The sequence below is a fragment of the Seriola dumerili genome, unplaced genomic scaffold (assembly GCF_002260705.1).
Source record: "Seriola dumerili isolate Sdu_G_001 unplaced genomic scaffold, Sdu_1.0 BDQW01000052.1, whole genome shotgun sequence".
Classification (NCBI taxonomy): domain Eukaryota; kingdom Metazoa; phylum Chordata; class Actinopteri; order Carangiformes; family Carangidae; genus Seriola; species Seriola dumerili.
In genome coordinates this window covers 20,019,747-20,036,112 of record NW_019174307.1, presented here as the reverse complement: position 1 = coordinate 20,036,112, position 16,366 = coordinate 20,019,747, and the positions used below count along the sequence as shown (strand labels likewise).

Here is a 16,366-nt window from a genome sequence, read left to right as displayed (position 1 = left end):
TGTGGCTAAATAATTGGTATCGGTTTATGGACATGACAATCAGTGAAAGATAATGACGGCTCTTTACTTTCACATTGTGCGTTTCTTACCACAACAGAGGCTGTGATGTTGCTGTGTAACAGTTCGATCATTTCCATCGCAGCCTTCACGCTCCACCCGGGGCTGTAGGGCAGCACGTCTTCCTGCCTCTCCACACTTGGAGCCTTGAAGCCGGCGACTTTGACCTTTAGCGCCCGCGACGGAAACCTGAGCAGCTCGGCCGGCATCTGACGCAGCCTGACACGGAGAGACAGGAGTATCAGGACAACATGTCAGCTGTAGATCAGCCACATTCAAGGGGCTTTAATGGTGCAGTTAACTTTTATAGCTACATAGAAAATTAAAAGAAATTCTTTAAAAACCTTTATACAAGTCATTTAAGAATCTGTGCACTGACCTGAAGAAGCTCCTNATCTGACGCAGCCTGACACGGAGAGACAGGAGTATCAGGAAGAATGACCACATACAGTTAAGCACCTGTACGTTTTAATCTTGTTATCTGCACATCACCACTGCTTTATTACTGTGTTCTCATCTCTTACTTGCTGATGGGCAGAGTGTCATCAGAGCCGAAGTCCACGNCTGACCTGAAGAAGCTCCTAATGACCACATACAGTTAAGCACCTGTACGTTTTAATCTTGTTATCTGCACATCACCACTGCTTTATAATTTAAGGTTTTCCATACTTAATAAATACGATGCTGTGTTCTCATCTCTTACTTGCTGATGGGCAGAGTGTCGTCAGAGCCGAAGTCCACATGTTGGACCAGGATCATGACGGGCTCCACGCTGGTGAACTTCATCAGCTTGGCCCTGTAGTACTTCCCGTCACTGTACTCTGCCAGACACGGACCGCCTGGAGAGCGCGAGCAGAAAGTCACGTCTGTGCAACTTACTGAACTCTACGCAGAAACATTTGCGACGCAGCGATTATCTGCTGTCGTCTTGCAAACAGTCACATCAGCTGCAAAAGGTTTGAGATTTATTCATGTACTTAAGAACAAAACCTTCCTCTTCTTCAGGATTTCTCTTCATGACAGATGTTTCGATATGTGACTGTGGGGAAACTGTGATGCAGAAAAATCCTCATCATATACTCTAATTACATATTGTTTGTGTTTGTTAATGATTTACTGAACTTTCTGATTTCTTTTATGCACATTAGTACATGTCCTAGTGTTAAAATAACTGCAGTGAAAGAAGCTTCATTTCATTAACGTCACTTTGAGGTGCAAAGCCACTGCAATATTTAATGAAAAGCCACAGAGCTGACTCCAATCCACAAATATACCACTTGTTCTTAAATGTAAAAAAATGAGCTAAAGTTGTATGATGCTAACCAAGTTGTAAAATCTTTTTGAAAAGCTCCCTCCTGCCTGGAAACAAACCGGCTGTAACCACAGTGAAATGTTACCGTGAGGGAAGCTGGAGAGTCGTTGCAGACTGTTGATGTTTGCATTGATTCTGGTCAGAGCGTCGTCCAGTCTCTCTCCATCCACCTCCAAGTCTGCTGTTCCCTCCAAAGGCCACAGGAACAGCTGCAGCACAGAGATACGAAAGATTAACCTCTCATCAACAGTTAGAGAGTTTAGCTTAATCTATTAAGAGTTAATGAGTCCAAAATGATCGTGGCAGCCTCAAAGGAACTACAGTTACAGCCTAAAACAAGATTACACAGTGTATCTGGATCTTATTTGGACACTACATCTATCCTTTACTAAACTGACTCAGTTTTATTTTGAAGGATCAAGTTCACCTCAAAACCTGTCATCAGCACTTACCTGATTTTTTTTTAATCGGTAAAATAATGTGATGCATGTTTTTAAAACAGTTATATCTCCGTTAAAAGCAGTTACCTCATTGGGGGTCCACAGGTGCTTGACCCGGACTTGAAACTTCTCACCCTCCTGTGGCAGGTTTGGGTAAATAAAGGGCCCCAGCGGTGGCTCCTCTGGGCCCCTCAGACCCTGGAAACACAGGATCTGCATCAGTCTAAAGCTTTACACATTTGTTGTAGATGTGGCCGTTACTAAAATACATTTGTCTTTATTCTAACTACAGTACCTCGGTGTCGATGTCCCAATCATCCAGAAGGGAGGCAGGAGGCGTCACCGAGTGTCCCTGCAGAGAAACACGGATGTTCCTGTGTAAATTTTGGCAGCACTGCTTCATCTTGAGAAACATAAAACAACATGAACAATGAACACAAATACACACACACACACACCTTCTGTGCTGAGACAGTCCGGTCCATGGAGGCGTGTTCATGGTGACACAGGATCCTGCTGAGGCTCAGCCCGTCCAGAAAGAGCTCAACTGTGAGGGGTTCCCTCGGGTCAGTTGGAAGTTCCTAACACACACACACACACACACACACTACATTACTAGTCGAGTACTACTAAAACCCTTTGTCTTGTAACTAACTAAGGTTGCATCTTCAAAATGATTGTTTTGATCGACTGACACTGTCAAAGCCAAAAAGAAAAGCAGCAAATGTTATATTATTTAAAATTTAGACAATTATCAATTATATATTATAATATTATCAATCATCAAAATAGACACTGATTAATTTTCCTTTTTACTGTCTAAAGGTTGCAGCTCTAAAGCAGTAGGTGACCATGGACAATATGATTAAAGCCAACATTCCTATATTGACAGTAGTTACTGTGTAAGACATTAATTCTTTAGGTATTGACTGTAACTTTACCACGACTCGCATGTCCACACAGCGGTTCAGCAACACCTCCCTCAGCAAGGCCACCGCATCCCGCTGCCACCTCCCGCCAACCTGAGGAGGCAGAGAGGACGATGAAGAAAGAAAGAACAGATGAGGTGAACATGTTAACACACACACACACACACACACTTACAGGGTTGAGGCCGTGCAGCTGGCAGGGCATACAGAGCTGAGGAACATCGTCACACAGCAGCATGGGGTGCACGTGGACCACAGGGATGTTCTCCACCAGGCCATAGTCCACATATTGTACCTGGTAACACCGACATATTATCATTACCGATAAAGACACATTAAAGCTTTTAATTAGTTTCCTATGCAGTTTAGCACATACTGCGCTGCGTAACATCATCTCTTAGCCGTGCCACCAGTTGATTGGTACTTTAAAAAGTTTGTGAACATAACAAGAAAAGGGTTTTTTGTGTGTGTGTGTGTTTTTCCAGACCTTAACGTGTCCTCCCAGCACCTCCAGCAGCTGTCCTCGGTACCACAACATATCAGGGCCAATAACAGCACAGCCCAGGACCGACTTCCAGGTGTAGGGCTTCTGTCTGGGCAGCGTGTTCATGCTCTGCTGAATCCTCTCCCTAAGCTGCTCCAACTGAGACTCTGAAACAAGCACACGGACACCATTTATTTATATCTCAGTTTTATCTGCCACTTTCCTCTGAATTGAAACAACAGAGTTAAGATAATAAAAACAACAGGGATTTTAGAGCAGATACAAGCCTGTCTGGCGCCTTTCAATCAAATACAAAAAGGAAAACTAATAAACATAACGTTAAGTTGGTTTTAAAAGAGGATTGGGGATTATGTGGCCCTTTTTTTAACGGCGTATCATTGTCTCTGTGCAAGAAAATAAGAGTACATCAAGATGTTTAAGAGGAGTAGGCTAAGGGAACTCGAGTATGTTTATCCTTTCTTCCATTTCCTTTCTGCCTTCTGCATGTGTTGCTCTTTTTTTCAAAGGCTTTATTTCTTCACGTATAACAGTGTAAGTGAAGAAGACTTTTTGTAGTATGACAGGAGATATTAGAACTAAAAGTAGTTTTCAACTCTCTACATGAAGTCCTGAATGTTTTAGTTAAAAAAAAAAGTGTTTTAATTGCACAAAAAGCTTCAGCAGAAACAAGGTACAGAGAGTAATTCAGGGATGGGGAGTGAATTCAGTGTTGGTGGGGTTTTAAGGGGTTCAGGATGGGATGAACGATTATACGAGGATCACTGGCTTTTGTGGAAACAGATGATAATCGCAACGAGAGAGAGCGGAACAGTAATCCAGTGTATCGTCCCTGGTGTTAAGGCAGGATTGAGGATGTTTGTGTAACTATCTTGAAGTTAGATTAGGATGAAGAGTCTAAATGGTTTTTGATGAAAATCACATTGAAGTCAAAGAGGTTCAAGCTAGACATGGATATGTTAAGGTCATCAACCATCTCTTGGTTAGCGTAATTAACGATAATATGACAAGAATTCGCTGAATTAATGAATAAAATCGAAAGTATAATGTTAAGTCTGTGGATTAAACACATGAAAACATGTATTTAAAACAAACGAAAAATTAAATAAAATTATTATATATAATATTAAATATTTATAATATTTCACTAGGCTGTAAGACATACGAGTCCATGTATAGAGCTCTCTTCGTGCTTGCTGGATTGGAGATCCTCTGATTCTGAGCGTCAAGCAACAGCTGTGGGACAGAGCAAACTAACGGCCATGATGGAGAGACAACACTTAGTTTTGTAGAATTTGCCGGTAGCTTAGGTCAGCAGGTCAGTGGAACAAGGGAGAAAACTGTTACTTTTACTCTGAGCCCAAGCGGTGAAGCAGACAGAGGTCCTCGTCTTAGCTGAGGAGCAGAAACTGCAGACAAGACCCGGGCCCAGGCCCACTGTAGGTGGGAATCGCGTTTTAAGTCAGAGTGTCTTCCCCTGTGTGATAAATTGTTTGGTTGTTCCACGAGTCCACGGAAAGACAGTCAAATATCGCAGACAGTGCGCTGGCTGGTTAGCTATGATTTACCTGCTCAGTCCATGAGCTGCGCTCAATCTGCAATTTTGTAAATCGTGCTTGCATGTAAAACTAAGACCACCTTCGTATTGTCCGTTTTAGATCAAACTGGTTGAATAGGAAGGAAACATACTTTGACGTTTCCTTCTAAGTGTGGTATCTCGTAGATGCTCTCTTGATATGTTGTGGTTGTGTTATATTTCTTTTCTTTTTCGTGTGTGGTTGTACTCCGGCTCTTTCTTATCACTCTATGAGGATTTAAAGACTGTATAGTTATTTAATTACCGCTCTTGAGGGAGATTTAATTGTATCTACATGAACACCCGGCAGATATCACACTACACACACACAACAACACGACACACACAAACACACAACACACACACACCTACTACACTACACACACTTCTTCACTATCATCATTATCACTACTATCATCACCACTATCATAATTATCTTTATCTCTTTTATACTAACAGTCTAGCACTATCTACTGGTCTACTTATCATTCACAGCTATGTATCATGTATAGGTCAGGTGGTTGTCTTGGCTCACTATGTTCCTGTGTCTTATTGTTATATATTCTATATTATCTCTATCTTCTATATTATATTATGTATAATATATATTTATATTGTATATCTTTGTCTCTTCCTTTGAAACTATTTGGATTGATAGTGTCAGTGCACAGGAGGGTCCCCGTTAAAGTGAGGTTGTGTTGGATATCCCAGGTTATGTCTGGTGCTGAGGTTGACATCATATCTGCTGGGGTTCCTGAAAAACCTGGATCATAACTTTATTCGAGCGTGTTTTGAGAACCCTGATCAATTCTAGTCAAGTACCCCGGGGATCAAAACCAAGGAATAATGTGACATGTAGATATTTTTTTCCTGATAAGGGGCATGCGTGCCGTGTGGGACGAGGTGCATCTGTTGGTTAGCAAAAATATTCAGTCAGTTAGTAAAATCATGAAGGTAGATTAATGTAAAGATTATAATGCGCCTACACTACTGCATCAAAAGTGATAAGATAAGAAGAAAAATCCATAACATATTTGTACTGCAGACATGTTTTTTTTTTCTCTCCTTGTCCCATCTAATCAGATTTATTCTGGGCAAGCTTGTTTTGTGGGCCGCAGTCCCTTACTGGTGTCGTGGAGACACCTACAGACATTAGCCAACAGCCTTTTTATGTTTCAAGCCCTGTGTGTCAGGACGCAGGGAATCTAAAAGGTAAAGCAGCGCTAAAAGTCGTCTCTTCAGGCAGGATATCTGTTCTGGTTTGCTGTTTTCCTGCCCTCTGACCTTTCCTGCTAGGAGGAAGCCAAATGAAAAAAGAGAAATTTCCCAGAAGTGGCGTGCAACATTTAATGCATCATTGTTCAAAACAGGAGCCGCACCTATCCCTCATAGAAGAGTTTCTTGAAGTTATTAGCATGTGGAGGCGGATGTGGACTGGCTGCTGGCAGTCGCCCTTACCTTCTTTCCCTGCCTGATAATGCTCACTTTGACTTTTTCAAATTCATCAATTTGAAATCAGACGCCAATTAAAAATGGTCAACGCAAGCTTGAATCCAGGTCCACAGCCTGGCAGTCATTTCCATGTTTGTTTCAGGCTACATTACAGAACGCCGCCATTTGTAACCATTTTCATAAGACGCACTTGACGCAATCAGCTTTCGAGCTTTAGAAGTGGGGCATTTTTGGTCCTCTCGTGTTTATTTGAGCTTGGCGTGCTCTGAACGACCCCACAGTGGTTCTGGGAGTTCAACGAAGTGAACTGTTAGAGAGCTTGTTCTGCCGGTTTTTTACTTTTTTATGCGCCTTCCATGCAGGATGACAGGCAAGGCTGGAGGCATTAAATGTTATAATATTTCTCTTGAACAAATATCTCATTAATGCCTTGAGCTGGAAGTTTCTTCAAGATTTCACTTAAACATTTCATGTGTTTGACTCAACACTCATCCCTTTTGGTGGTCAAGGTTACTGTGACCATACCAAAACACAGTTTTTAGCCTTTTGTTATTACTATCAAAAATTCATTCAATTAATTATGACAACAGATTTAACTCAAATGTTCTAGTAAGGATAAGAGATTAAGAAAAGTGATTGTGCCAAGTGTTATATGCCCAACATGCTTTAGGCAACTTCACGTGTGACATCACAAATGTTCTGCATAACACTTCTGGCCATCATTCAGATGTATCAGAGCTTCAGCCGAGTGGGAAGATTGATTGACCATATTCCCTGCAACTGGGGCGGTGAGGCACAGAACTGCGAGGCTATAATTCTAGTTTATTGTTTTGAGATTCGCACATTTATGAGCATAATTAGGCATATTCGATGGCCACGATTTGAGGTTGTTATAATTGCACCTACCTAAGGATCTTTTGTGAAGTTTAATTTCTCATTACACTCAGTCCACTAGAAAGTAACACAGTTTGATTTAACAGATTTTTTTTTCTAACCCTTTTTTCTAATGTATCAGTTACATGGGAATGATGGCTATGATATTATTATTCTGGCTGCTCTGATTCTGGTCCTTAGAAAGTCTTTTTTACAGCTTAAGGTCAAAATCAAGAAATGAAATAAAAAATTGAAATAATCTAATTTGCATTCTGGTGGTGGATAGACAATGTGGCTAATGATCCCAGCCTTTTGAACAGTGGTGCCACTTTGGAGATCTTCAGTGAGTCACATGGGTGAAGTTCTGGCAGAGAAGACTAATAACCTAACCTTGATTCTTTTTCCTAAACCCAAGTTTTTGCTGGCTTAAACCTTTATTACAAAACTAATGATTTGAAAAGTGAAATATAATAATCAATTAACACATAAAAAAAAAAACTTGGAATAATCAATTTGAGTTCTTAAAATAACTAAAACACAATACACAAGGGTAAACCCAATCTCCTGGGGGAAAGTCATGTTTCTTGTGCAACCCTCACCACAACCTCGCTCTCTTGACGTTTAGAGCACTAACCCCGGTTCTACGCCACTTGGCACTTAAATGGTGGCATTGCAACAATTTGCGTAAAAGAAAACAGAGGCATCTCTGGGGAGCCCCTGGGCTCTCATATTGAGGTAAATCGCGCCGCTGAATAGATGCCGTCTGACTAAAATTTCACCCAGGTGCAAGTAGACACAGAGGATCAGTACTATTTATTTATTTTTGTTAAGTTGGAACATTTTCCAATTTTTGTTTTCATTGTTTAATGCTGCCCAGTTTTAAAGTAACGTTCGAAGCTAGATTCAGCAGTCTGAGATAGCACATTAAGTGGATATCTTGGCAAATACACATTACACGGTTTATGGGCTGCTGCTGTGTCACAGCAACAAAACCTTCAGCCTACTACCAGGAAGCTATTCCTCTGGCCTGTTCTGCTGCAGGGATAACAGTCCTGTCGAACACAAATGGAAATCTGTGTACTAAAAAACTGTGGACTTTGGAAAGAAGGGTTGAGCGCTTTATGAATGATAAACACCATTTAGATGAATACGAGGAATTAGTCCTGCTCGTCTCGTGGGAATGGAAAAAAATGAAGCAGTTTGCGGTATTCATGATCGATGGATGCGAAGGAAAGATTACATTTCCTCCGAAAGAAAGATGACAATGCAGAGAAAAAGTTTGACGTCACATAAAAAAGCAGAGTGGGTTAACAAGGAATACAGAGAAAGGAGAAGTTTAAGAAAAACACATAACATATAAAGAAATATGGTCCGGGCTGAATGTGTAAGGACTAAAAGTTTCAGAGTATATAAGGAGTTTATATGAAGCACAGAAGGCCTATAGAAAGAAAGTTGTAGTGGAGAAGTTTTTGAATGAGTATTATGGTCCTAAAAACCCAAGAGCTCTATTCAAAGATGCTGAACTGGATGTGGCTTAAGGTACAAACTTAACTTCCAATTTTTTAAAAGAATTGTCTCTGACTGGGATGTATCAAAGAATATTTTTTTTTTAATAATGGACTACATCTTTTGACCACTAGTGTCTTAAATACCCTCCATGAACAGAGCAAATGAAGGTTATTCTCAAAGGCTAAAGATCAGGAGAGCAGCAGGAGTCTAGAACGAGTGTATTAAAAGCACATGCGCCCTACAGTTTGCTGTGCCCCTACATCTATGTTTAAAAAGCAGGTGATAATCACTTGAAATGTAGGTAATGAATAATTACACGAAATCAAATAATGGCATATTTATTTATGTATTAAAATCTTAGTTCTTTAGGGTTAAGTTTTGGTTTAACTGTTGGTTGGCACTTGGTAATAGATAGTCACATCCCAAACTCTGCTACTGGAACTTTATGTTGGAACTGATACAATTATTAATGTCTAGAACACAAAGAAGGTGTTACAGAAACACCCAAAGACCATAAAATGTAAAAACTGGAAATTAAAGGTTAAAATAGTAATACAACTCACAGTCACAAGTTTTTGTTTGTAGAAACACTATATTAAGCAAATGAAAGTTTGTATGGCGCCTGGACAAAAATCTAGAGCTTGTTTTCACCGCATTTAAAATTATCTCGGTGTCATATAATGAAATTCATTTAATGGGTTCCATTTCAGAATTGCTATTGAAGAGCTGCATAAACAGGCCTCTGTGGCAGTGTTTGTCATTTGCTGTAAATGTAGAAATTTTTGACTTTACCTGGTTATTTATTAGACAAAGATGTTTTGTGATCAAGTTAGTTAAGACGCATTTTAATGTTGTATGCAATGTGGAAGTGTGGGGATTTTGAAAAAATTTGATGTATTCGGACAAATACAACCTCAAACCATTCCTTAAGTTCCACTTAAGAGTTCAAAATGACAACCTGTGATGATATGCTCTTTTGAGGAGATGTGAAAGATACTCACTCTGTAATCAGTTTAGATAAAGAGAGAAAATGAGAATTGTACTGGGCTACGGTGGGGAGGCTGATAGAGGTAAAGAAACTATACTGCAGGTCAATTAATAATGTACATACTATTTGTTTCAGGAGCCTGCATAATACGTGTTTGTTTATGCGTCACCATTATGGGTGTTGCAGGTTTTACAGTTCTTTAGATACTGATGAAATGTTTGTATATCTCTGATTCACACAAAAGTGTAGCAGTATTAACTGGTTGAAATAAACTGTTGAATCAGAGCTGAGAGATCTGTTCCTGTTATAATATTGGTGAGGCTCAGAAATGGCTAAGAAATCATTATGTTGAATTTAAACAAAAAGAGTCTAAAAACTGTAAAAAGTCTCTGGTTGCTGTGTAGGCAGGCTATTTGTAATTTTCAGAGTGTAAACATCACCAAAACTGACTAGGGTCAGTGGAGGAAGTATGAAGGGCTGGAATAGAAACCAGAGGATCTGCTAACCTTGTTGTGATTTGATAATCGTTTCAGAGACGAATAATAATTTGTTTGGATGAGGAATGTAAACATGAACAAAATAGAGAAGAGAGGTATTTGCCAAAAGTATTATTTAAACCTGCCCATATGTATTAGAATTTAACATTGCCATTGCAAACTCAGAATTCCTACTGCCTTTTTGAAGAATGTCCCTTCCTTTGTTTAAAGTAATGCATTTAGATTGACTTTAATCAGCAAAACGTTATTTTGTTATTCGTGTACGTCCTGTTTGTGCTGCATAACATATGATCATGTGGTCTTGAGTCACGATAAATAAAGTAAAAATGAATTTTGCCATGCTGTTTATAACATGGCATGTTTGTCCCTTTTAAGATGTGGGTGTAGGTTAGACTATTAATGGGGGGACAGTTTAACAATTGAGAGGACTTGTTTTTATGAATGTTGTATGTTCTATTATTACTAGAAATTGAACTTGATATGTATTTTTGAATGTGATGAAGTTAACGTTGATTATGTCAGGTAATTTATTTGGTTTATCGAAAAGATGATATTCCTTGTTTCTGGGTATTTGATCTTTGAGTTTTTTTTTCTTACCACAAATTGAAATTCCGAGAATATGTAATTATAGTACAATAATATTGACTGATAATTACAGATACCCAGATGATATAGGATTTTTTCAAGCATAGGGTTCCCAACCTTGAGGTTATTTGGAATTGCCCCTCTTAATTTATGTCAGTTTGAATTTCTAGTTTATGGAGAATATTAGAGCAGTGTACTGCGAAACATTTGAAATAATTTTTGGGGTTTTTTAAAGAGCTCCCAAAAGTGTTTTTGATTGAGACGCTGTACAACCGTTATTATATAATAAGGTCGTATATATATTATGTATCTATCTTGAGCTCCACTTTATAACCCTTAACCAGGCGGCTGCAAGAGTTCCTGGTGAGAAGTCCAGAACATAATTCATTTTTTAGCTTCGAAAAGAGTATGTCCTGAAATTAGGCCACAAAGATCGCCTGCTGGCCTGCTTCACACCTTGCCTTAGCCCTGTTTAAGATTGATTTCTATATTTTTTTGGCTTTTCAGTGAGACGTTGCCATACATCCTATATGTATTTTAGCCTGAGAAGAGATCAGGTGCAATCAACTGGACAGTAGGTGAGCAGAGGATCCATCTAGCACGTTGCATTGGAGCTATATGATAGATGGTGCTTTCCGATGACGATGCATGAAGATTGAATCGGAGTAGGAGGGGTTTGGACGGGCTATGAATTGGTTTAGCCGGACGGGTTTTCCGGGTTATAGATGTGTTCTTTCTTGAAGTGGGGGGATAAAGGGTGTAGCTTATGATTGAAGATTTAAGCGTTACGTATATTAATTGAGGAGGTGAGATTGTCAGCCGGGGTACTCTTTTTTTACTGTGTTCCTCTTTCTCTGACTTGGCTGTCAGAGGTGTTCACAGGAGTGCCGAAGGTCCACGGTGGTTGATTTCAGATCATACGGCTTCGTCACGGCTGGTGGAACTTTCATCAGGCTTTTCCCGGGTAGTTACTGTTCGTCACTGTACTCTGCAGACATACGGACAGCCTGGAAGCGCCGGAGCAGAAAAGTCAACGTCTGTGCAACTTTACTGGAACGCTTCTTGCGGCAAAACATTTTGCGACGCATGTGTTTCGCGATTATCTGCTGTCGTCTTGGCAAACAGTCACAGTTTCAGCTGCAAAAGGTTTGAGATTTTATTCATGTACTTAAGAACAAACCTTCCTCATTCTTCAGGATTTCTCTTCATGAAGAAATGTTTCGATATGGTTTGACTGTGGGGATAACTGTGAATGCTAGAAAAATCCTCATCATATACTCTAATTACATATTGTTTGTGTTTTGTTAATGATTTACTGAAACCTTTCTCCAGTGAAAGAAGCTTCATTTCATTAAACGTCACTTTGAGGTGCAAAGCCACTGCAATAATTTAATGAAAAGCACCAGAGCTGACTCCAATCCACAAATATACCCATTGTTCTTAAATGTAAAAAAAATGAGCTAAAGCTGTATGATGCTAACGCAGTTGTAAAAATCTTTTTGAAAAGCTCCCTGCCTGGAAACAAACCGGCTGTAACCACAGTGAAATGTTACCGTGAGGGAAGCTGGAGAGTCGTTGCAGACTGTTGAATGTTTTGCATTGATCTCTGGTCAGAGCGTCGTCAGCGTCTCTCTCCATCACCTCCAAGTCTGCTGTTCCCTCAAAGGCCAGGAACAGCTGCAGCACAGAGATACGAAAGATTAACCTCTCATCAACAGTTAGAGCATCAGTTTAGCTTAATCTATTAAGAGTTAATGAGTCCAAATGATCGTGGCAGCCTCAAAGGAACTAACAGTTACAGCCTAAAGACAAGATTACACAGTGTATCTGGATCTTATTTGGACACTACATCTATCCTTTACTAAACTGACTCAGTTTTATTTTGAAGGATCAAGTTCACCTCAAAACCTGTCATCAGCACTTAACCTGATTTTTTTTTTTTTTTTAAATCGGTAAAATAATGTGATGCATGTTTTTAAAACAGTTATATCCTCTGTTAAAAGCAGTTACCTCATTGGGGTCCACAGGTGCTTGACCCGGACTTGAAACTTCTCACCCTCCTGTGGCAGGTTTGGGTAAATAAAGGGCCCCAAGCGGTGGCTCCTCTGGGCCCTCAGACCTCTGGAAACACAGGTCTGCAATCAGTCTAAAGCTTTACACATTTGTGTAGATGTGGCCGTTACTAAAAATACATTTGTCTTTATTCTAACTACAGTACCTGGTCGTGTCGATGTCCCAATCATCCAGGAAGGAGGCAGGAGGCGTCACCGAGTGTCCCTGCAGAGAAACACGGATGTTCCTGTGTAAATAATGGCAGCACTGCTTCATCTTGAGAAACATAAACAACATGAACAATGAACACAAATACCAACACACACAACACCTTCTTGTCTGAGACAGTCCGGTCCATGGAGGCGTGTTCATGGTGACACAGGATCCTGCTGAGGCTCAGCCCGTCCAGAAAAGAGCTCAACTGTGAGGGGTTCCTCTGGTCAGTTGGAGTTCCTAACACACACACACACACACACACACAACACACACACACACACACACACACACACACAACACACACACACACACTACATTACTAGTCGAGTACTACTAAAACCCTTTGTCTTGTAACTAACTAAGGTTGCATCTTCAAAATGATTGTTTTGATCGACTGACGCCGTCAAAACCAAAAGAAAAGCAGCAAATGTTTATATTTATTTAAATTTAGACAATTATCAATTATATATTATAAATATTATCAATTCATCAAAAATAGAACACTGATTAATTTTCCTTTTTACTGTCTAAAGGTTGCAGCTCTAAAGCATAGGTGAACGATGGACAATATGATTAAAGCCATTCCTATATTTACAGTAGTTACTGTGTAAGACATTAATTCTTTAGGTATTGACTGTAACTTTACACGACTCGCATGTCCACACAGCGGTTCCAGCAACACCTCCCTCAGCAAGGCCACCGCATCCCGCTGCCACCCGTTCCCGCCAACCTGAGGAGGCAGAGAGGACGATGAAGAAAGAAAGAACAGATGAGAGTGAACATGTAACACACAACACCCATCACACACAACACACAACCACACACACTTACAGGGTTGAGGCGTGCAGCTGGCAGGGCATACAGAGCTGAAGGAACATCGTACACAGCAGCAATGGGTGCAGGGACCACAGGATGTTCTCCACACAGCACCCATAGTCCACATATTGTACCTGTAACACCGACATATTATCATTACCGATAAAGAACACATTAAAGCTTTTAATTAGTTTCCTATGCAGTTTAGCACATACTGCGCTGCGTAACATCACTCTTAGCCGTGCCACCAGTTGATTGGTACTTAAAAGTTTGTGACATAACAAGAAAAGGGTTTTTTGTGTGTGTGGTGTGTTTTTCCAGACCTTAACGTGTCCCTCCCCAGCACCTCCAGCAGCTTGTCCTCGTACCACAACAATCAGGGCAATAACAGCACAGCCAGGACCGACTTCCAGTTGTAGGGCTCCTGTCTGGGCAGCGTGTTCATGCTCTGCTGAATCCTCTCCCTAAGCTGCCTCCAACTGAGACTTGAAACAAGCACCGGACACCATTTATTTTATATCTCAGTTTTTATCTGCCACTTTCTCTGAACTTGAAACAACAGAGTTTAAGATAATAAAAAACAACAGGGATTTTAGAGCAGATACAAGCCTGCTCTGGCGCCTTTCAATCAAATACAAAAAGGAAAACTAATAAACATAACGCAGAGGCATAAAAAACAAGTTTAATCTTCTCATTAGCCAAGTGATGATTGTTGTCTCATGTGCACCTGCATACTGTGTCCTGGTGTAACATGAACCGTTCTCTCGATGGCGAGCATTTATCTGGATGTGACCGAGACACGGCAGCTCTGGGGGGTTGTACAGCTTGAGTCTTCACCTGTTCTCAACACACACAACACACACACACACATCAAAGCTTGATAAGACTGGGTGTGTGTGTGTGTGTGTGTGTGTGTGTGTGTGTGATATCACCTTCTCAGCAGACATAATGCTCGGGGGGGCTTTTGAGGGGTGGAGTGGAGGGGACGGGGGATTGGGAGGGAAAAGGAACGGGAGAAGGCGCCGGATGATTCAGAGTATAATTGTTTCTCATCAGCAGGGCTAAGAGTTTGTGTCTCGCTCACTGGAGACTGTCATCAGTTTCTTGGGTTTCTGAATGACAGCACCTCTGCACCAAAACAGAAAAACACAAACTCTGGGTAAACATTTGCTTAAAATTAAACACTGAAAATCTGCCATGACGAAGTACCAGAATACAGAAACAAAAAATACCAACTGAGGGCAACTGAGGATAATGTTTGAGTGTAACACCTCCAGAAATAGTAGAAAGATTAAAGAGCGCTTTGTAGAAGTTTCAGGAATGCGTCTGATCGCTCCCAAATTAATTCTGCAGCATGAACAACGAACCCCAAACATACAGCCAGAGTCCATTAAAGAACCCTGTTCAAAGACAAGAGAAACAGAGTCCTGCAGCAGATGGTCTGGACCCCCACAGAGCCCCTGATCTCCACATCAATGGAGTCAGTCTGGGATTACATGAAGACACAGGAGACACTGAGACGGACTAAATCCTCAGAAGAACTGAAGCAAGTCGTCCGAGATACGTGGAAAAACCACCTTGAAAAACTGGGCACACAGCCATGAGTCCTTCATTCGGTACGTCGGGCCATTTTTCAAGGTTGGTTGTTCCACGTACTCGGACGACTTTGCTCAGTTCTTCTGAGGATTTAGTCCGTCTCAGTGTCTCCTGTTCTTCTGAATTCCCGACTGACTCCATGATGTGGAGACAGGGCTCTGTGGGGGTCAGACCACCCATCTGCTGCAGGACTCTTGTTCCTCTGTCTTTGAACAGGGTTCTTATGACTCTGCTGTATGTTGGGGTTCGTTGTCTCATGCTCAGAATATTTGGGAGCGATCAAACGCATTCCTGAAACTTCTATCAAGCGTCTTTGATCTTTCTGAAACTATTTCTGGAGGGTGTTTACCACTCAAACATTATCCTCAGTTTGCCCCTCAGTGGTAATTTTTGTTTCTGTTTCTGGTACTTCGTCAGTGGCAGATTTCAGTGTTTAATTTTAAGCAAATGTTTACCCAGAGTTGGTGTTTTTTCTGTTTGGTGCAGAGATCTGTCATTCCAGAAACCCAAAGAAACTGATGCACAGTCTCCAGTGAGCGAGACACAAACTCTAGCCGCTGCTGATGAGAAACAAATACTCCTGATCATGCCGCGCCTTCTCCGTTCCTTTTCCTCCCAAATCCCCGTCCCCTCCACTCCACCCCTCCAAAAAGCAGCCCCGCAGCATTATGTCTGCTGAGAGTGATATCACACACACACACACACACACACACAATCACACACACCAGTCTTATCAACCTTGAATGTGTGTGTGTTTGTGTTGTGTGAGAACAGGTGAAGACTACAGCTGCTACAAACCCCCAAAGAGCTGGCCGTGTCTCGGTCCACATCCAGAAAATTGTCTCCGCATCGGAAGACGGTCCTTACAATGTACACCAGGACACAGTATGCAGGTGCACATGAGACAACATCATCAATTTGGCTAAAATGGAGAGATTAACTTGTTTTTATGCCTCTGCGTTAATT

General features: G+C 40.9%; 1 protein-coding gene across 1 annotated transcript in view; it reads right to left on the bottom strand.

Moving 5' to 3' along the window:
- The window catches only part of rnf17 (ring finger protein 17), a 34,069-nt gene that overhangs the window by 537 nt on the left and 17,166 nt on the right, over positions 1-16,366 (bottom strand). Inside the window, exons 28-37 of the mRNA XM_022740123.1 lie at positions 5,194-5,209; positions 3,226-3,381; positions 2,914-3,033; positions 2,751-2,831; positions 2,268-2,390; positions 2,105-2,161; positions 1,897-2,007; positions 1,455-1,578; positions 761-896; positions 90-276 (exon numbers count right to left, since the gene is read on the bottom strand). Coding sequence (XP_022595844.1) covers positions 90-276; positions 761-896; positions 1,455-1,578; positions 1,897-2,007; positions 2,105-2,161; positions 2,268-2,390; positions 2,751-2,831; positions 2,914-3,033; positions 3,226-3,381; positions 5,194-5,209 — 1,111 coding nt within the window. The remainder of the gene's footprint in view (positions 1-89; positions 277-760; positions 897-1,454; positions 1,579-1,896; positions 2,008-2,104; positions 2,162-2,267; positions 2,391-2,750; positions 2,832-2,913; positions 3,034-3,225; positions 3,382-5,193; positions 5,210-16,366) is intronic.